We start from the raw sequence: 22,586 nt of genomic DNA, 5'->3' as shown, positions 1-22,586 counted from the left end.
AGATACCCTGTGATGGCTGCCACCAGAGATACCCAGTGATGACTGCCACCAGAGATACCCAGTGATGACTGCCACCAGAGATACCCAGTGATGACTGCCACCAGAGAAACACAGTGGTGGCTGCCACTAGATATACCCAGCCATGGTTGCCACCAGAGATACCAGTTATGGTTGCCACCAGAGATACCAGTTATGGTTGCCACCAGAGATACCCAGTGATGGCTGCCACCAGAGATACTCAGTGATGACTGCCACCAGAGATACTTAGTGATGACTGCCACCAGAGATACTTAGTGATGACTGCCACCAGAGATACACAGTGATGGCTGCCACCAGAGATGCACCACTCTGTCTGCCACCAGGCTGCTTAGCGAGTGATACTGAATCAGGCCCAGGGGGTAGATTGCGCTCTTTACCAATATGAATGCAGCTCGAATGAAACCAACAGGAAAGATCACCAATCCTGCTAAGCGAGAGTGAAAAATAAAAAGTCCGGGTTTCCAAACTGCGCACAAGATGTCTGTGCTCCGTTCTTCTCCCTCACACCCGCCACATTTTTCCCGGAAATCCTCTCTAGATTCTTTGTATTGTAAACAAAAGAGGACAGCAAAAATATCTCATAGCGCACTGTTATATGTTCTACAACTGGCACCCTGGTGTGCATAATTACAGGAAAATGTGGAATATCCAAAATAACAGCGACAGGCCCGGCCTCTAGTCCCAGGGAATGGCAGATACACTGCTTCTACTGTACACACAGTTTATGTAACAGGATCACACACTTCTGTAGTGTGTCCACTATGGCTGCCCCACCTGGTGCGCTCGTGGACGGGATTAAAAATACATGGTCCTGACTGCAACACTACCGCAACAGGGATCCAACATGTCTGCCGCCCCCATTACCTCACGCAAACGCTCAATTTCTCTTAATCACTCTGGAACATAGGCAGGGGCTGATTAAGCCTTCGGGGGGCCCGTGTGACTTTAGATAGGGGGGTCCTCTCCCACTTGTCAATACTGGCCGCAAACTGCACGGGAGTATATTACACTGTCACAACACAGGGTAAACTTGGTCAATGGATAACTGCAGGGTGGGGGATTAAGGGGATTAATATATATATATATATATATATATATATATACACACCACATGAAAAGCTTGTGTTTGTCCCTCTGTACATTACTCTGTATGAGAACTCACAGGCTCAGCGCTGCCTCTGATGAAAAACCCTCCCATGACGAGGCCGCTGCTTCTGTCTTCCATGGGCCTGAGAAGCATGTGATGAGCTCTAACAATCAGAGCACAGCACAAGCTTCTCAGCCTCTGACCTCTTGTGCAAAGTCTCATGGGACTTAGTCAGCTCCCAGTAATGCACTTGTGCAGTCAGTGTGCCTTGGCTCCCAATGCTCAGCACCATTAATCATTGTCACATTGGCAGATAGGTGAAGCTGCAGCACTACCCCACTCCCATGCACAAAACCCATAGCTAAAAAAAACAAAACAGTCAGCACGACGGCGGGGAGCGGATTCCCTGCCCATCTCCACTTAATGGAGATGGGAGGGCGAGTGGGGGCTGCGGGGGCCTACGGCGGAGCAGCAGGGATCCGGCAGAGGGCTCTGACAGAATGGATCAAGCAAACGTCTCAAGTGCGTGCCCCCTTCTGTCAGATGGTGCACAGTTGCGATTGCCGATTCTATTGCCAGGAGCAGATCCATTGAGAGCTGCACCATCTGTACGTCTGTGATGACCACAGGGGGCTCTAGAGGGGAGTCCAGGGGTACTGACCCCCCCCCCAATCTGGCCAGTAGGTCTGCCCCAGTAGTACACTGTACTGTACATGATGCAAAGACATGATGCAAAGGGCCTTATTTACTACCTTATGCTAATACCAGATTCCGTACATAGAATGCGAGGGTCCGAGCACCCGCCAGCAGAAAGCTGCGCCACCCACTCATTTCACCCCAACCGCCTCAACTGTCATCACTCAGTATGACCCATACTAGGTGCAAGAGATCCGTCAGGCCTCACTTCCCCATCGGCATGGCTAAGAATGGCATGGAGCCTTACATAACATTTGCTTCAATGCCGGTGTCTCTGACCTAGAAGCCAAAAATCACAGTAAGGCATGAGTAAGAGAGTCCGGGCTGAGTTATGCCAACAATCCGGCTATATATAAACCCAGAGATGCTGAAAGGTTTTAAAAACTCAAAGCCTCGGGTTAAAACTACAAGTAGAAAGAGCTGATGTTTGGCAAGATACACACCGTAGCCTGCAACCAAATACACAATCCAACAGTACACAGCATACAATAATATACAAAAGCTATAGCGAAACAATTACCATTATGCCAGACAGTATTTACAGAGTGACACTACACATTAATGATTCCCCCCGTTTTACAAAGGTTTTTACATAATACACTCCCTGTCCACGTCTATTTCTGGGTGTGAGTTTAATCATACCTCCCAACTGGTTTTTTGGACGGTCCTGCATCCCGCGCCGGGCCGGCAGTGTCCAATGGTGGGGAAGGGTGGGGTCAGTTGGGAGTGAGCGCACAGCGCCTATGCAGAGGGGTAAAAGACAGGGGTGTGGCCTGAGGATGCGGCATCCCTGTGAAGACACACCCCTCTTCCATAGGCCACGTCAAATGTTGGGAGGTATTTTTTTATTTACTTATCTATATAAAAGGCTAACTACCTCTCATCTCTATGAGGTGAAGTACCACCACTGACCACTAGAGGCCCCTCGTCAAATGACTGCTTTGTTTGCTAAAAGATGTTATAACAGAAAGTGAAAGCAATTTTTGCAGGGACATTGATCTGTTTCAAAATTGCTGGATATGGAGAGAGCAGTGGTGTAACTATGCTGTGGCAGACCTCGCGGTGACTTGGGGGAGCCAGCGCCCATGGGGTCTGCAGGGAGCACCTGACAGCCGGAAGGATCTCTCTTCCAGCTGTCCGTAGGAGGCTGCCGCTGCTGTTGGGACTTCAGCAGGGGAGGTACGTAGAATACAGGGTCCAGGGCTCCGTGACAGGCTGGGGCTTAGCGGGAGCTGATCTGAGCTTAATGGACTCTGAACTGGGGGGAGGGTTGGCGCAGGCTGGTTGTTGGGAGCATTCATCAGCCTTTATGAAGCTGAATCCACCTCCTCCCCTGCCCTCCCAGAGTCCACTCACTGCACTGTTATCAGTCTTATCGGCTCCTGCCACACAGACAACGAGGAGCTGCTGATTCTGCCTGAAAGAGGGGGGCTTTCAATGGCAAGGACAGTATTGCATGCACCTGTACCCCTGCAGCTGCTGCCCATAGTAAGTATATAGAGAAGCCTCCATATTCTTTTATGGCACTGTGTTGTGTATACAGTATTTATACTCGCGTAGAGGCACTCTGATGCTACACGTGTATACTGTATATGTATAATATATACAATGTGTAATGGGCATTACAGTGTGTGGTGTATAGTGTAAGGGGCATTATGGTGTGTGGTGTATAGTGTAATGGACGTTACGTGTGTGGTGTATAGTGTAAGGGGCATTTTGGTGTGTGGCGTATAGTGTAAGGGGCATTATGGTGTGTGGTGTATAGTGTAATGGGCGTTACGGTGTGTGGTGTATAGTGTAAGGGGCATTACGGTGTGTGGTGTATAGTGTAAGGGGCATTACAGTGTGTGATGTATAGTGTATGTTGCATTACAGTGTGTGTGGTATAGTGTAAGGGACATTACGGTGTGTGGTGTATAGTGTAAGGTGTATTACAGTGTGCGGCGTATAGTGTAAGGGGCATTACAGTGTGTGGCATATAGTGTAAGGGGCAATACAGTGTGTGGGGTATAGGGTAAGTGGCATTACAGTGTGTGGGGTATAGTGCATGGTGCATTACAGTGTGTGGTGTATAGTGTAAGGGGCATTACAGTGTGTGGTGTATAGAGTATGGTGCATTACAGTGTGTGGTGTATAGTGTAAGGGGCATTACAGTGTGTGTGGTGTATAGTGTAAGGTGTATTACAGTGTGCGGCGTATAGTGTAAGGGGCATTACAGTGTGTGGGGTATAGTGTATGGTGCTTTACAGTGTGTGGTGTATAGTGTAAGGGGCATTTACAGTGTGTGGCTTATATTGTAAGTGGCATTACAGTGTATGGCGTATAGTGTAAGGGGCATTAGAGGGTGTGGTGTATAATGTAAGGTGCATTACAGTGTGTGGTGTATAGTGTAAGGGGCATTACGGTGTGTGGTGTATAGTGTAAGGGGCATTAGAGGGTGTGGTGTATAATGTAAGGGGCATTATGGTGTGTGGCGTATAGTGTAAGGGGCATTACGTGTGTGGTGTATAGTGTTAATGGCATTACAGTGTGTGGCGTATAGTGCAAGGGGCGTTACGGTGTGTGGTGTATAATGTAAGGTGCATTACGGTGTGTGGCATGTAGTGAAAGGGGCATTACAGTGTGTGGCGTATAGTGTAAGTGGCATTACAGTGTAAGGTGTATTAAGGTGTGTGGTGTATAGTGTACAATGCATTACAATGTGTGGCATATAGTGTAAGGGGCAATATGGTGTGTGGTGTATAGTGTAAGTGGCATTATGGTGTGTGGTGTATAGTGTAAGGGGCATTATGCTGTGTGGTGTATAATGTAAGGGGCATTACAGTGTATGGCATATAGTGTAAGGGGCATTACAGTGTGTGGCGTATATGTACTCTGCATTACTGTGTGTGGAGTATAGTGTAAGGCATTACGGTGTGTGGAGTATAGTGTAAGTGGCATTATGGTGTGTGGTGTATAGTGTAAGTGGCATTATGGTGTGTGGTGTATAGTGTAAGGGGCATTATGCTGTGTGGTGTATAATGTAAGGGGCATTACAGTGTATGGCATATAGTGTAAGGGGCATTACAGTGTGTGGCGTATATGTACTCTGCATTACTGTGTGTGGAGTATAGTGTAAGGCATTACGGTGTGTGGAGTATAGTGTAAGGCATTACGGTGTGTGGAGTATAGTGTAAGGCATTACGGTGTGTGGAGTATATTGTGTAAGGGCCATTACGGTGTGTGGCGAAATGTGTAAGTGGCAATATGGTGTGTGGCGTATAGTGTAAGGGGAATTATGGGTGGGGGGCACGGGAAACTTTCTTGTCCGGGGTGAGGAAATATTATAGTTACGCCACTGGGAGAGCGGGAGCTGTGGAGACAGAGAATGGACTTAGGAGCAGATAGGGACTGGGGTGCTCAGAGTGAAAGTACATTGCAAATGCCAGTATTTTGTCGGGCTTTTAACTATTTTTTTTTTTTAATAATGAACATAACAATGAGAATACGGGGGACATTTACCAAGAGGGGACTTCTTTTTCACATGGGATGCCGCTATGGACAACCAATCAGAATCTACTTATTTATTTAGCACCTTCTGGAAGATAATTGATAGTATCTGATTGGTTGCCCATAGCAATCTACCATCTGAAATAGAACTCCCATCTATGTGTCATGTGACAGCGCTCCCATAGCAATGAATAACGCAGTTTAAATCTTCTGCTTATGCGTTGGGATAGGCGGCATATCTCTGCTGTAAGACAAGAAGCCCTGGATTAGGCCATAAACCATTTTATTATATATATTAACGCACAAGACTTTTATTGAAGATACTGCGGCTCTATCTGTGTGGAGTTTGTATATTCTCCCAAGATTTGCGTGGGTTTCCTCCCACAATTCAATCATATACTGGTACTTAATTGGGTCCCGACACAAACGAACCCTAGAGTGGCAGACTAGATGGGCCAAGTGGTTGCTATCTGCCATCATATTCTGTTTCTCACAAAGGAGACGGCTATCTTGAGAGTGGGACCAGTGTTAGTTATAATTGCAGCACCGTATATCGCAGGCCTTGATAACTGACCCCTATGTGTTAATCGCTGGCAAGCGAAGACAGCAGTCTCTCATCTCATCCCAGACTGGCAGATTTTCATATGCAGCCCTGTGCATGCTTACTGACTTTCTGGTGCCAGGCTGGCATAATAGGATGTGTGGCCTCAACAGGGGTGGGCGGAGCAGGGTATGGATGCATGATTACGTCATTGTAGCCTCACCCCCACTATTTAATGCCTACGGGGGGGGTATCTACAATGACGGCATTCAGAGTATATCTCATCATCGTTCTAGCACTGCAAGCTATGTGTCTCTATGTAAATAAAATCATCATTTATTCTATTATTCTATATATTATCTGTATGCGATCACAAGTGGAGGGTAACACCTGTTACGGAACCTGCACCTATAGTACATGCGCTGGTTACTGATCTTATTGACATAATGAATATATTTGTTCCCTGCTCACTCATTTATAAAGTGATTATTTAAGCAGATGGAATGTCCGGATTAATGTTCACTGATCTGTACTAGGTCCAATTTACGCTTAATCCCAGGTGCTGTATTATGACAGTAATAATCATATATTTGGCTGTATTGAACATTTCATTCATATTTTATCTTTGTATTGTTACATTAACACTTAAAAAAACTTTTTTAACAGTACAACCAGCTGAGGTTCTAGAGTATCTCGGCAAAAGATCTGAATGTGTAGATGAAATTTGGACCAAGATATATAGGGCCTGATTACAGGTCCCAGGTGCCCTAGGCTAATACCCATGTGATGCTGCTACACACGTGTATGGGCTCTCAGGGACTCGCCAGTCAGAGCGGCGTAACAATCATATCTGAAGGTACAGTATGTCCACTATTGGAAAGTGCTGACCTGTCCCCATTATAGTCACCTGGAGGGGAGGACACCAGATCACCCCTATGTCTGTATATCTGCCAATATTTATCAGCTGCAGAGGTGCAGATGGATTCGGTTCTCAAGTGCAGGGGTGTGGTGACATTTAGGGGGTGATTTAGGTTCATTCGCAAAGCACATTTGGTTTGCTAATAGACAAAACCATGCTGCACTGCAGGTGGGGCAGATGTAACATGTGCAGAGAAAATAAGATTTGGGTGGGGTGTTTACTTCAAAGTGATATCTAGGTACTTGTGTACTAGCATGGCGCCCACGATATTTGGTCGCACAACTTTTAATCGCATCGCATGGCATACACCCGATGCACTGCGATGCAATGTTAAAGTGTATAAGCACCCTAATGGAGGCTTACAATGTTAAATGCACCCCCACGCCACCCCCACTATGAACGTGAACCCGAAGCGTGGCGAGCGCAGCGAGGGGCGGCAGTACTCATCCTCCGACCTTTTAATACCCCCACTATCCACGTCGGCGTGGAGTTGATTTTATATAGTGTGGCGAGCACAGCGAACCCCGCGAGGGGACGAGTAATACCTGTGAAGTAATGCACGTCCCCTTGCGGGGCTCGCTGCGCTCGCCACGCTTCGGGCTCGGTGGCTTGATGCGCTCGCCACACTATATAGAATCAACTCCACGCCGACGTGGATAGTGGGGGTATGAAAAGGTCAGAGGACGCGTACCGCCGCCCCTCGCGGGCTCGCTGCGCTCGCGACACTTCGGGTTCACGTTCATAGTGGGGATGGGCGTGGGGGTGCATTTAACATTGTAAGCCCCCATTAGGGTGCTTATACAATTTAACATCGCATCGCATTGTATGCCATATACAATGGTATACAATTTTAAATTGTATACCATCGGGTGCCAATCGCGTCGCATCGCATACATCACATGCCTTTTGGTCTGCGATGCGATGGGCGCCGTGATAGTACACAAGTACCAATATCTATATTGCAGTGTAAAAATACAGCAGCCAGCATTTACCCTGCACAGAAACAAAATAACTCACCCAAATCTAACACTCTCTGCACATGTTACATCTGCCCCACCTGCAGTGCAGCATGATTTTGTCCATTGGCAAACCAAGGGGGTTATTCTGGTTGACTCACTCGGATGCAAATTTGCACCCTTGCAAGTCAACCAGAACCTGCTCTGTGAACGGTGGTACGCCCGCCCTCCCTTCGCACGCTGACCATCGAAAGATGTGGTGTGTGCACGCATATCAAAGCTGCCCACCCCCAGCACCCATGTTACCGGGCGATTACCATGGGAACACTCAGTGTTTTCATAAGAAAGCCCACGAAATGCTGGGCGTTCCCGAGGGTGAGTACCCCGGCCGCCGCACCACGCCCCCTCCCCACCCACCGCCAGCAATGTTGGGTGCACGCAGTCTGTTTGCCATGGCTGCAGGCAACCAGCACATGCACAAGCGCAGAAATGCAGGTGCGCATACGCCAAACATCGGTCTCCGTGCGAACGAACGGCCACTGCGAATGGACTTGACGCAGATACAGGTAACGGGGGACCCTTATTCTGCAAACTTGTATGTTAAGTGGATTCCCACATTTGGACAATTCCATTAACTGTTCTTTTGGGAGGGGGGTATTGTTCTGTCCCTGGTTGGATCTGTAATTAGCCTCTTAATGGTGTCGAGTTTTTCCCTTATGAGCTGCTATTGGTGAGTTTCCCAGAATGTGTGCGGCCTTTAATTGTGCTCGTTACTTACAGAGAACTCTGAGTTCTAATTGCACCAGCCGTATACAGACCTGCACATACCTCACCATCTGGGTGCTATATGACAGCAAAATCTAACATCGCAAAGTAATACTCACTATGGACCTTATTCTGGTCGGTGCGGCCGGAGCCGAATATGCGGGCAGGACCGTGCGTCCTAAACCCCGCCTTTCGTACGGATCGCTCACTCCGTCCGAATGCGGTAATCCGCTGACCGCACGGAGCACGAGTAAATTTCTTACGGATACACCTCCTCCATCTCTTGGAACCTCCCCCATCATTCGATGGTCGCAGAACATCGAATGCAGGGCCGAGTGGTCCGCCAGCTCCCGCAACCTCAGACCACACGGGCATTTCTCCGTGCAAAAGCAGGGATCTGGGCGGGCAGCTGACATCCGGCAATGTCATATGTCCGCCCCCTACTCGTGCGTCACGGCCGCATTACCATACGTACGCCCAGCGTTTGCATGGGAACGCCCATGAAACGCGGGGTATAAACATATGGTAATGAGCCCAAACAGCCCTTCACGCCCCTGTACACATTTCATGCGGTATTTGGCCGTGCGTCCCGTTCACACATGCGCAGAGACGCCTCTGCACATGCGCAGACACAAACCATCGGCGGCACGAACGCACGCGGACATTACCGCACCAACCAGAATAAGGGCCTATATCACATATAGGGGGGTCGTTACCAAAGCTGGGAGAGATAAATTAGAGAGCTAAAAGCACTAACCAATCAGCTTCTAACTTTCATGTTACAGGCTGTGTTCTAAAAATGGCAGTTGGGGGCTGCTTGATTAGTGATTTATTTATCTCTCTTCACGCAAAATATCCCACTTAGTCATGTATAATAGTATGACTAACTGAATCCATTATTACTCACTATAATACATTTAGGGGTTATGAAAGTACATTTAGGTGGGTAGTTATTAACGCTTGGAGAGAGAGATAACGTAGCGAACAAAAAAAGCACTAACCACTGCTAAATGCTGCTAAATTTCACGTTACAGGCTACATTGGAAAACTGACAATTAGGGGCAGATTGGTGATGTATTGCTTTCTACTTTATTTCTCTCGGTGTTTCGATAACTATGCGCCTTAGTCGTGTATGTGACATTGGCAAACTGAAAGCAGACACAGTGAAACTAGATGCACATATGTGACTAATCCAAAAAAGGGATGTTATGCATAAAAATGTTGGCAATGGATTATGTCCAAGTGGCGCTTCTGTCAAAACCTGGCAGAATTGCCCCTTTCTGAGCTTTCCCCACTCGCATAACCACTAATGGCATGGATTCAGTGCTGCAGGGATGGCTGCTTTGCCTGCGTTGCTATTAATACTAAATAAATGCTAGTTCTAGAATATAAAATCCACACATAAAATGACCCAGGACAACAGGCACAGTACGTCCTGAATACCTGCACTGCAATCTTATACCCTAGTCTGGAGGATTACAGGTGGGTTTAGGATGCCAGTGGGTTTTTGCAGGATGGTTACAAACAGTCAGGGAAGTTACTAAGAAAGGAAAATAAAGTTTGATAAAGACAGAACAAAACTGTTCCCATTTAGAAATGGCTAATAAGATTGTGAACTGGATAATGAATAGTTTTTTCCTGCTCCACTTTGGTCCCGTACAGTACATGTAAAATATTTGGGCCACTTGGACAGTTTTAATGAAGCAGGTAGAAGACATTGACCCCGATGTTTGTGTCGACAAGTGTTATTTACTTAACTGATTCATTGCACAATTCGAAAAGGTCACCTGATTGATTTATAAGATCGGCATGTGATAAATAAATATATATATATCTATATATATATCTATATATATATCTATATATATATATATATATATATATATATATATATATCTATATATATATAGTGGACGGTTTGCAGTCTGGCACTCTCCTCTGTGGTGTCAGCTGCCCCGATGCCATTAAAGGTATCGAGTAGTGGATGGAAAGAAAGCGGCACTCGGAGGTCTTTTCAGCAATGTATATTTTCAAAAAGTGACTGATGTTTCGGAGCTTGCACTCCTTTATTAAAGTGAATAGGTGAGTCTCACCTATTCACTTTGATAAAGGAGTGCAAGCTTCGAAACGTCAGTCACTTTTTGAAAATATACATTGCTGAAAAGACCTCCGAGTGCCGCTTTCTTTCCATCCACTATATATATATATATATATATATATATATATGGACTGAGCATTTATCACTGGCGATTCTATTTTAGATTGCTAGCTTCCTGCACATATACTAGTGTACACAAGAAGGCAGACTGATGAGTGAAGCATTGTCACTAAAGGTACAACTTAAGTGGTATTCAATTGTTATATCGCGCCTCATCTCTCGGCAAAAGAGACGAGAGATCCTAGGGTAATATTCAAATGATCTATTTTGTTTGCGCCTATTGCGCAGGTTTAGCCGTGCATTCGCTCATTTCAGATCACCACCCCCGGGGATAGCAAACTGAAATGCAGGTAAAAAAAATATTAAAAAAACAATTGAATACCGCCCCTTGAGTCTCCTAGAGATGACAGTCACTGGGAGTTTGCACGGAATTCTCAAGTGACCATGAAGGGGTTAAAGTCATTGTACAGTGAAATTCCATAGGGGCTTGTTCTCCAGCTGTAGAAGATGCATAAGACCATTGCTGTCCGCTATACACAGTGCGCTGACATATGTTACTCACAGCATCTGCCTCTTACCAGTGAGTCAGGTTGGATGTAGCCAATGTCTTCTATCGCCTTGATGTTGATGATGTGGATTCCCTTCTCCTCGTCCGCACTGACATGGTACTTGTCGTTCTCCTTCATTGTCTCATGTAAACTTTCTGCAGACAGAGGATCGCCCTGCAAGGCTCCGCATACGCTGTGTAGTTCTGCAAATGACACAAGAGCACATCCAATTCAGGCAGTGATCAGAGCCCGTCTCTCCCACGCCTCCAAAAACCTGCTCTCCCTAGCACAGCCTCTATTGCCTTCCTGCTTGCTCTGCCCAGCTGCTTGTGTTACATGGGAAGCCTCCGGGAATTCCTTGTCACAGGGTATTGCTCAGCAATCACACAATAAAATCACACGTTGCTTTATGTAAACAGTGCTTGCCATTGGTCCCCCTTTTCCTCCAGGTTTATAAAAGTTTTCCTGGAGTGTGGGTAGATTCTGCATTGGGATACCTGTACAGGGGGGGGCCATCGTCATAATGTGATCTGAATCCAGGGCTTGATCCTGATCTGTTTGCTCTCTGCGCATGCGTATATTCTCAAATGTGCATGTGCAGGGCTGCTGTGCGGACACCTTCGTCCCCATGCCAGTGCAGGTGGGCAGCTGCCTGGCGGGTGGCTGACATCACAGGGCGTCAGCTGCCCGACCTGTTCTCGGAGCCAGACGCTGTAAATATGGGTCAATCAAGACTGATTTACTGTATATTTGCGAACAGGGGAAAAAAAATCATTCGATAGTCATATGATTTCTCCCCCGTACGCTCCCCTGTTAAGAGATATTTATGCAAAACATCCATTCACAATGCGGCGGGGAAATTCGCACGGCGGCGGGGGTGGGGCATTTGCTCGCCCGGCGGGCGGCGTTTGATGGCTCGCTAAGCAGCAAATTCCAACCAGAATTACCCCTCTAATTATTTATTAACAGTTTGGTATATAGGGCCAGATTCAGAGTTAATTGCTGATCAGTGAATTTGTAGATCGAGTGATTATCGAATCACTGCGAATGCAAACGGATCGCATCGTGCATGCGCAAGCCTGATTATCGACAGAAATAGTGTATGGATCAGAGATGCAAAGCTGACATTTGGGGGGTGGTAACCGAGCATTTTCTGTGAGTTGCATAAAAATGCAGACGTGCCAAAGCGTTATCGGGGGGGTGGGGGGTGGTCAGCGCCGGCCTCGAGCAGCCTGTTCTGGTGCAGATGACCGGTGGGTTAAGACTTACTCACATTTGCACAGACTGGAAAATGCATTAGATGGTTCGGGAATTGTGTATGGATTTGCGGGTGGGTCGTGATCTGCAATATTTTCTCAGTTCTTTCGCAAATTTGCACGGGGTGTTTCCTCCTCCTGTCTCGGTGGCGGTTATCTACTCACCGTCATCTGCATTTCCGCACAATATCGATATGCAAAATCGCAGCCTTGCGATCATCCGATGCGCATGGTCCTCAGTACGCATGTGCGTTCGTAGCCTGTAAAACACAGGCTCCAAATGCCTGTGACCGCTGGCCGCTCGCTGAGTGATTGACAGGGCACAGCCGTTTGGGGGCGTGCTGCGACCGTTTTCTGGGCATTCTTTGGCTGTTGGGAGGGTGGGTTGCTGATGTCAACAGCGGCCTCCTTTTCACCATGGCCAACACAGCGCCGAGTAAGTTCTGGTTTAATTGGCGCTGCGAACAGGGAGAATGGATTTCTCCCTATGTGCACAGCTGCAAACAAACTGGCAGCCATGCACAGGGGCGGGAATTAGCGTGTGCAGAAGGGTGGGGGTGATGGGTGGTGTTTACCGCATCGCTAGGCTTCCGAACATTTGCAGCCCAGCGATTAGGTATGAATCAGTCCACAGTTCTGAATCGGGCCCATAGTGCAGCAAGTTCTGTTGCGCTTTGCAATTATAATACAAAACAATTAGGAACAACAGTGAAAGAACAAGACTGGCTAATAACAGACAGTCATAGAGGTAGGAAGGCCCTGCTCGCCAGCTTCCAATCTATATACACCTAATAAACGGGTGTGCTTTGTTGTAACCCTGTTGGAGAAAACTTTAACGAAGGTGGACCCTCTGCTCTGTTCCTTATTAATGTGCGCGGAGTGCAATCATCGGACGGCACATTTTCTTTAATGGTTTACGATATATTGGTTCAGTTCACATCCTCTGCTCCGTCCCTAGACATTTGGGGAATTTGAGACGTAAATATGTTGTAACCAAAGCGTCAGAGGTCATAGAACGAGCTTAAGAAAACCTTATGGAACGGCAACAAAACAAGAATTAAAATAACAAAACATATACATACTTTATATTCTGTGCTCAGCGCCGCGGAGCCCTGGTGGCGCCATGTAAAAGATATTAATAATTGTGTCCTTGAATATCTATTTAAAGCGCTGCAATGGCTGCTGGCAATTTTAATGGGGATGCAGTTAAGATCCCGGCGGTCGGGATCCCGGCGTTCAGAATCCCGACGCCGGAATCCCGACCGCCGAAATGCCGACACTTTCTCCCTCCTGGGGTGTCCACGACACCCCGGGAGGGAGAATAAATTAGTGTGCCGAGCGTAGCGAGGCACCGGGCCCGCTGCGTGGCGAGCGCAGCGAGCCCGCAAGGGGGGGCGATCCACGTCCCCCCTTGTCGGCATTTCGGCTGTCGGGATTCCGGCGTCGGGATTCTGAACGCCGGGATCCCGACCGCCGGGATTCAATACTGAATCCATTTTAATGAACTCTATATGAATATCACTGTCTATCTTTCTATCTATCCATCTTCTGACCAAGAACATCAGGGGGCGGAGAATCTTGCGCAGTTGGCAGCAACAGGCGTACGTGCCTCAATAGCGACCGATCAGAACATTGCGACGCATGTGTACTGTATATCATGACTTCAAGTGAGCAGTCCGGCTGCTGGGTGCAGCGTGTACAATACATAGAGCCCTTCTGCAGAAAACATGGCATGCAAAGGCTTTATCACACGTGGGGACAGTGCGCAGTCACTCAGCTCTTCCTTCTACCACGGACGTTACATAAATAGAGGCGATGGGGAAGGATGGAGCTGTTAGGGTGCGTCCTGGGGTTGTGCTAAGCCTTCATAGCATACCACCCTCAGACAATCTGCCTGTCTCCCCCAGTATAATTTATACACTTTCATCTTCTGGCGTTTCCGGTAACACTGACTCTGTCTCTGTTGTCCTGTATGTCTCGGTCAAAATGACACCAATGAGATCTCAAAGACCGGCTCTTAATGTCCTACTACTGCACTCCGAAGGTGCTAAATATGGCTCAGGCCAGGCCTAAAGGTCCACACATACTGGGCGACTATGCCCAGCGTATATGGACAGCGATGACCGCTGTCATTGCTGGGGGGAAAGCCGCTCAGTGCATACACACTGAGCCGCCTTCCCCCTGCCCGGCGCCAACAGCGGCGGGCCAGATGGCTTTGCGTAGCGCAGCGCTATGCAAAGCCGTCCTTAAAGCTGCTCATCTGCTGGTATAACCAGCAGCTGAGCGGCTTTCCCGGTGATGATGTGGGAGCGCGCAGCAGCACTCACCGCTCATCGCCGGGTCATACACACTGAGTGGCTTTGAGCTGAAAGCCGCTCAAACCAGTGTGTATGGGCCTTTTAATGAGGGGAATATCTATCTATAATACACATATAGGACCTTACTCAGGTCCATTCGGCCGCGTGTTTGCGCATTCGCATTTCTGCGCATGTGCTGGGTGTGCGCACCTCTGGCGAACAAACTGTTCACTGGGTGCACGCACTCATCTTTGCGAGTGGAGGGCGGGGGAGGGGGGCACCGGGATGGCTATTAGCATATGGGAACGCCCAGCGTTTCATGGGCGATCCCCTGAGGATGCTGGACGTTCTCATGCTAATGGGGCCGTGACGCACATGCGGGAGGTGGGGATCTGACATCACTGGATATCAGCTGCCCGCCCACTTTCCCCCTCAGAGCAACCTTACATATGCGTGCATCTTCCACACCGAAAGATGGGGGGTGTTGCCACTGACCTGCGAATGGATGTTTATGCCAGTGCGAATGTGCGCACCTTGCGAATGTGAACGTACATGCAAAGGATCAGTCATAGGACAGGGGTCACTCTCTTATATCCCAAATGGGGTCTATGCACAGAAGCAGAAGTGTGCTGTTATCACTGCGCTGTACAGAAGGGATGGGAACCGGATCTCCTCACTGGGAATGTCAGAGGTCGGAAGACCGACTCCAGGATCCCACCATCCATGGTCCAGATAGGGTAAGTATTCTAACCTTCTACCCTCCCTCCTCCTAATCCTCAATCTTGTTATAGCCTTACTCTAACCTTCTCCCCTCCGGCATTCTAACTCTAACACCCCTGCCCCCCCACAGCCTAACCCAAACACCCTTCTGCAGCCTTACCCTAACCTCCCCTCCCACAGTCTAACCCTAACCCTCCGTGACCTAACGCAAACACCCTTCTGCAGCCTAACCCCCTATATCATTGCCGAACCACCCCCACAGCCTAACCCTCCCTGCAGCCTAAACCTAACCCTCCACAGCCGAACCCAAACACTCTCCGACAGCCTAACCCTAACTTCCCCTCCTGCAGTCTAAACCTAAATTCCCCTCCCCCAGTCTAACCGTAACCCCCCCCCACAGCATAACTGAACCACTCCCCATAGCCTAACCTTTACCCTTCCTCACTGCAGCCTAACCCTATGCCTCCTCCCCTGTAGCCTAATCCTAACCTACCCCTGATACTTATGTTCGGGATGTAGGCTGTCGGGACTGTGGAGGGGTGTTGTTATACTGACAGGTGTCAGGATTGCGGTGCCCGTCTTCCATATGTCGGCATCCTAAGTGCCAGGATGCCAAATACATCCCATGCAGAGCTTGGTGAATACAGCATTTTTTTTTTATTATAATACTATAAAGCAGCAATAGTTAACTTAATATTTGGGTAGGGAACAGACATTCAGCCACATCTGCTTAGCTGAATCCAGTTATATCCCTCCCAATTATGACTATATCGTCTCATCATCTACTATTGCTCACCAGCTATACTCATCCACCTCCTCATTGGACCTATCTCTGCCTGGGATCTTCACCCCATCTTTGTCTCCTCCTCAGGGGAGGAGCGCAGGTATTGTGAGGCCATACAGTGGGGTAGATGAATGAAGCAGTGCTAAGGAAGGAGACGTGAGCCAGAGGAGGAGTGGTCCATGGCAACCAATCACCACTGAAGTAAAATCCATAATTTGCATACTATTAAATTATACTGAGCAGCTGATTGGTTGCCATGGGCCACTTCTCCTCAGGATCACTGCCCCTCTTTTATCACTGCGTCATACATATACCCCAGTGTGAGATATATCACCATGATATCTGATGGCTGGGAGTCTTCCTCACACATTTGCTCTCTTCATTCACTCTTTATTGCTTTCTTCATTATTAATCTCTTTGTTTTTTACTCTCCTTTACTCTCTTTATTTGTTCTTTCTTTTTTTATTCTCTCTATCCCATCATTTGGGGCATTTTTACTAAGCGTTTTCTTTGAGTCTTCGGGTGGTTTTACCAAAGACCAAACTGTTGGCAAACCAAAGAAAATCCTCACTTCAGAATATTTCCATATTTACTAAGCATCAGCTTTAGAAACTGCCCCAAAAAGTAGGGATGGCCATCATTGCCATTACCATCAATGGTTGCCATTGATGGTAATAATGCAACTGGCCATCGATTTATCAATGGTCATCCATTTTCTTTGACTGATTGGCCTGTGGGCCAACTAAAAACATGGGGGCAAGGCTTCGGGGGTGTTAGGGGCTATGCTCCGTGTCCAGACCCTTTGGGAAAAAAAAACTATTCCTGTATGCTTGACAACGATGGAGGGAAACCATCTGGTTCTCCCCCATCGATGGCAAAACTATTCTACATCGCCATAAACCATCCATGATTTACCAAAAAGTTGACAAACCCACCCAAATAAATGAAGTAATTGTGACAGGTGAGATGGCTTCACACGTTCCTGTTTGTCTATATGGTGAATGACAAGGTGAGGTTAGTCTAGACCAGAGAATAGGCGAAATGCTTCCTAGCGCGCTTAAACAATCAGTGACGACATTTGAATACTACACGATAACAGAAAACCATTGATAATAGAATTCATCTACTGGTATTGATATATGATTCAGCGGCTTCGGCTTTGTCAAAGTGTTTCTGTTCAGGAAGTCCCTAACGCTGCGTAATATTAGCACCCAACTCACCTGGAGACACCTCAAAATGGCACTACAATGATCAGCGCACCCTCCAAATGCCAGTCCCAATCTTGCCTTATGAATATGAATGTTGCTGAATCAATGTAATGGTCCTTCACAGATGCGCCACAGATGATTGGTTGTTTGTAGTGCCCTGGGGTAATATTTTGCCAATTATTATAACCTCTCCCTTTCATGCACCTTTACATTGATTGACACGCTCGGCAGTGCTACGTTTCATGGGGAGAGTGTTTGCACGCTGAAGCAATGCTGAGCTGCTCCCATGCTTGTAGCGAATAGAATACTTAATTATTGGTGGGCCGGACATTATAATTATCATAACAAATAGGCGCTTTGTTTCCCAAGCCATTCTGGGGCCTATTTATTAATTAACCCGTTCAGTGTCACAGCTGCGGTGAGAGATGTGCAGAATATTCGCTAAAAATGCCGGGGTCGAAGTCGAGGAATATGAACGACTTTAGTTATTGCCGGCAAATGATGTGAAGTCTTGATAAACTCTGCGGTAAAAAAAAAGAACAGTCGCTGGGAGCGGCGCTGCCATTTCTAGTGGATATATTGCACCTCTCTCACAGCAATGTTGGCACTCAAAGGGTTAAAGTATATTGGCTGCAGAGGCCCTGATAGGATGTCCAGAGCTAGGCCCCACCCGCTAATGCTATGTTCATATGGCGTCAGCCTATAACAGCCTATGAAGTCCCCCCCTTATGACTGATGCCCATACAGGCTATAATTGCTGGCATTATGGTCGCTGAGCGACCATATTGCCAGCGATTGGAGTGTGCAATGGCGATAAATTGCCGGGTGCGCGCTCCCGTTTTTAGCCCCCTTATGATCGCTGGCCGCAGTAGCTTGCTCCTGCGACCAGCTGATTCCCTCTGCGGCACCGCAGGCAGAGGTTCCCTTTCATCAGCGACCATCTCTGCTCGCTGATGAGAAGGAGACACTGAGCAATACTAAGTGTACACAGCTTGACTCTCACCGATCGTCCGGTCTTCATTACTTCTCACCGATCGCTGGGACGGGTTACTATCGGACTCATGATAATAATACATCCAGGTGAATAAAGATTGCTTATTGACATGAATTGCGGCGGTACGAAAACCTTTAGGGTAAAGGGTTGGCCGCAAACAGTAATGAATATGCAGCATACCTCCCAACTGTCCCGTTTACCGCGGGAACGTCCCGATATTCGGGGACATTCCCGTGTCCCACCCGGCGATGTGTGGGCGGGATTATTAGAGAATCCCGCCCATTATATGATGTATCTGGGTGGCAACTGGGCTGCACCAATGTGGTATATCCATCTTGTGTGAGGGTGGTAGAAAATTCACGGCCGCGTACTGTAGCTAGATGCCAGTAAGAGCCTAATTCAGGTTGGCTATCAAAAGCAAAATATCCCTCTAATGGGCAAAACCATGCTGCACTGCAGATGGGGCAGATGTGCAGAGAGAGTTACATTTGGGTGAGGTGTGTTCAAACTGAATCTAAATTGCAGTGTAGAAATAAAGCAGCCAGTATTTACTCTGCACTGAAACAAAATATCTCACCTAAATCTAACTCTCTCTGCACATGTTACATCTGCCCCACCTGCAGTGCAGCATGGTTTTGTGCATTAAAGAAGGAGTTTGCTTTCAAACCAACCTGAATCACCACCTAAATCTGGCTCTCCACAATTACAGCCGCTTTGGGGTGCATCCAATTGTTTTGGGCGCTGCCATAATTAATGGGCATCCAACAGACAGCATGCATAAATGTGGGCACCTGCTCGGGGTACAGATGTATAGAATGGCGTCTAACTGGCTATTATACTCATGCATGGGCACCCTGTGTTGCTATCGTTGTGCTCGTCCTTTTACTGCAGAAGTCTATATAGCCTTATTCCTGCTACGTATCTGCCCCAGCTGCTCCCTGCCACATCTGTGGACATGGGACAATGCCTCCGGTTTGGCAGCACTGCCAAGTGACTTGTTAGACTGGATCCTGCCTGACAACCATCGTACACACCAGCTACACCCAGAAAGTAATCAGAACCTTCTAATGGACAAATATCCTGTAAGGATTTAGCACTTAAACAAACCGCCGCAATAATCCCTCCCGTTCTATTAACTTGACTTTATTGCATATTTTACGCAGCCTTCAGCTAGTTTCTTACCTACTGTATCCTGCTCAGAAATCATCAGACTGTGAATCTCATGCAGGGATCCGGGTGTGTGCCAGGGCGATAACCTGCAATGCCAGCTATTACATCCTTGAAGTGTTTTGTGTGGTGTGATTGCAATGGCCGGGCATTGTTTGGATTTGGTTGCGATATCAATCATCTCCTACCACAAAGGCGCACTGGTGATACTTATGTCATCCAGCAATGTCTGGGAGACTCCCAAATGTTGCAGTAAAGTGCGCAGCTGGGTATGGGTCAATAGTTCGATCCATATTGGGATGACCATTGAAGTTTGACATGGCTTATGTCAACAAGGTTGGAAGGTTGACGCAAGCTTAAGGTCGACAGTCAAAAGGTCGACATGTCAACTTTTTGACCATATCAACCTAATGCATGTCTTCCTTTTATATGTGTCGACCCATTGCCTGTGAACCAATAGTGGTCGATCTATTGACGGTCAATCTAGACACTGTTGACCTAATGACCACTTACCCCCAAATCTAAATTTCTCTGCACATGTTGCATCTTCCCCACCTGCAGTGCAGCAACGTTTTGCCCAGTTCTGTGCTTTTTTTTTTTTTGCTTTGCTATCAAACTTGAATCATGAACCTTATTGTACTCATTTTACATTTGTATGCCCTTGAATCACCCCTCGAAGCACAAGGGGACAAAAATACTGGCAGGAGATGTGCACACACAATAAATACGTTGTAAATGATTCTGTGGAAATATACAGTATATCCTGCCATAAAGCAGGTACCGAGTAGGTAAATACAGGAGAGATTTTCATAGATTAATATTCCAGACACACAGCATAAGAGACACCTACTGAGAATTCACCAGAAAATGAACAGAGAAGACAGCGCAGAGAATATGAAAGAAGTAGGGGGGGGGGGGGTCTAGAAACAGAGACGGAAGGTGAGGAATCCTTTTTGCCTACGCATTCACATGACGGCTCAGAAGGAAATGTTTACTTTACCTTACACAATGTGCAGTAATAGACAATGGGTGTAATGAGAACTAATGAAAGAAAGTATGTAGACGTACAGCTGGTGTAATCATCGGCTGAAATGTAATAGAAGTAATCAGGATTAAGGGATAATAAAACTATCTGCGGGATCTGGTAAGTGATGTACGCTAACACATCTCCTCGCTTGCTGCCGCACGGGTATAAAATCTCATTCTATGGTCCCTCAACATCAAATGATTTTTTTACCCGATGGCAACTGTATATTCTTCCCTTGTTACCATGACAGCCTGATGAATGGCAGGTCAATTTGGAATTTGGAGAAAAGAGCAGACAGTTGAGTGGCTGTCCAATCAGAGCTCCAGGTGAATATTTGAATTTGGAGAACGAAACAAATAGTTGAGCGGCTGTCCAATCAAAGCTCTTGACTGGTGAATTTTGAATTTGAAAAACTGCAGATAGTTGAGCAGCTGTCCAATCAGAGCTCTTCACAGGTAAAGTCAAATTCAAAACACTGAGCAGATAGTCCAATCAGAGCTCTTGACACAAGCGGTGTCAGAGCATTTGAATTCTAAATTCTGCTGTCTCCTGCTGGAGATTTGACTGTCCGTCAGGTTGAACATTGGTGCCCCCAACATAATGGCTCCTTCCACCGAGTGCAGACGATGAGTCCTCTTTAAAAACCCGTTTTCCTCTATCTTATTCCCTCTAGATCTGGTGCTTTCGGCCTGTTCTATTTCCGTAGCGTTTGTTCATTCCCTATAAACATTGTGCCTTACCCCTGCTATATTTATGTTACGCTGGAGTATTTTGCAATATTGTTCCTTTGGAAGCCACAAAAAAAGACCATTATCTCCGCTTATAACTTTAGGAACAAATACATTCCGGTCTGGCCACAAAGAGGCCCCAATAGGACGTTTGTCCAGAATTGATTTATGTATTTGATTCATAGCCATTTTCCCATAGAAGATAACATTATAAATAGCAACAGATTGAATGATTGGGCTTTTCTGCACGTGGACACTTCCTGTAACAGCTGGGTGACATACAGAGAAGCCGTATACACAGAACTCTATCTCCAAATCATTGGCGCGTTCCCTGGGCCATAGTCATCTAAAAAGTGCTTAGTCAGTAGACCCGGAGGCACCTATCATGGACAGTGAGAACCGGTCTGGGATAAGTAGTGCACCTACTGTATTGCTCTGATACTTAGGCCCTTATTTAGGTTCATTCACTCCCCTGCGAGTCAATCTGAATAAGGTCCTTACTGCAGTTCTGCATGGTGGGGGGCTAAAAGGAGGGTGGCGCTGTTGGGAAAAGGGATGTGCTCTTATCTGGAGTGGGTGTGGCTTGGGTAGATTGTGGGGTGGGCTTATGTGTTTCCCATTCCCATTTGGGAATAATGGCAGCGATTACGTATCTGAGACTGATCTGCTGTGCCTCTGTATGCAGCAGCTGGGTTTTTGATATGTGGCCTGTGGGTGTCTCAGTACAAGCCATTTACTTATTTTCGCACAGCAGCTACAAACAACCTTTAAAAAAAAAAAAAAAAAACACGAAAAACTCCCGTCAACTTGAGGCAGCTGCGGTAGACAACTATTCAAGTCTGTGGGTGCAGTAATTTCAATGTAGAACATGATATTGTCATGTTTTTCTGGTGCAAACATTTGCACAAGAGGCATCAGTATCATTGGTTGATGTCATAATCCTTAAAAAATTTGTTTTTCTAAAGTGCGTACAAGAAATATTTCTGGTAGCAATGTGTATAAGGGGATAGTCTAGTATGTGCTGTCTGTCGCTGGATTAATAAAGAACGTGCTTCGCCCCCTTACTACCACATAATGGGCCTTATTTTGGTTCACTCTTTCTGACAAAATACTTCTTAGATGGACAAAACCATGTGCACTGCAGGGGGGCAGATGTAACATGTGCAGAGAGAATTAGATTTGGGTGAGTCATTTTGTTTCTGTGCAG

The 22,586-nt window shown here is 47.0% G+C and overlaps 1 protein-coding gene across 6 annotated transcripts in view; it reads right to left on the bottom strand.

Moving 5' to 3' along the window:
- ANO1 (anoctamin 1) overlaps nucleotides 1-22,586 on the bottom strand; it is a 143,470-nt gene that overhangs the window by 67,685 nt on the left and 53,199 nt on the right. For 4 of the 6 annotated variants that reach the window (XM_083164552.1, XM_083164554.1, XM_083164553.1 and 1 more), the window contains one exon: nucleotides 11,229-11,401. The exons of the other annotated variants lie outside the window; for them this stretch is intronic. In XM_083164552.1, the coding sequence (XP_083020678.1) occupies nucleotides 11,229-11,401 (173 nt within the window). The remainder of the gene's footprint in view (nucleotides 1-11,228; nucleotides 11,402-22,586) is intronic. 6 annotated transcript variants of the gene reach the window in all.

This window comes from Crinia signifera, chromosome 11 (assembly GCF_055691185.1).
Source record: "Crinia signifera chromosome 11, ASM5569118v1, whole genome shotgun sequence".
NCBI classification, from domain to species: Eukaryota; Metazoa; Chordata; class Amphibia; order Anura; family Myobatrachidae; genus Crinia; species Crinia signifera.
The sequence above is the reverse complement of the archived record's forward strand: the minus strand, read 5'-3'. Positions and strand labels throughout refer to the sequence as shown.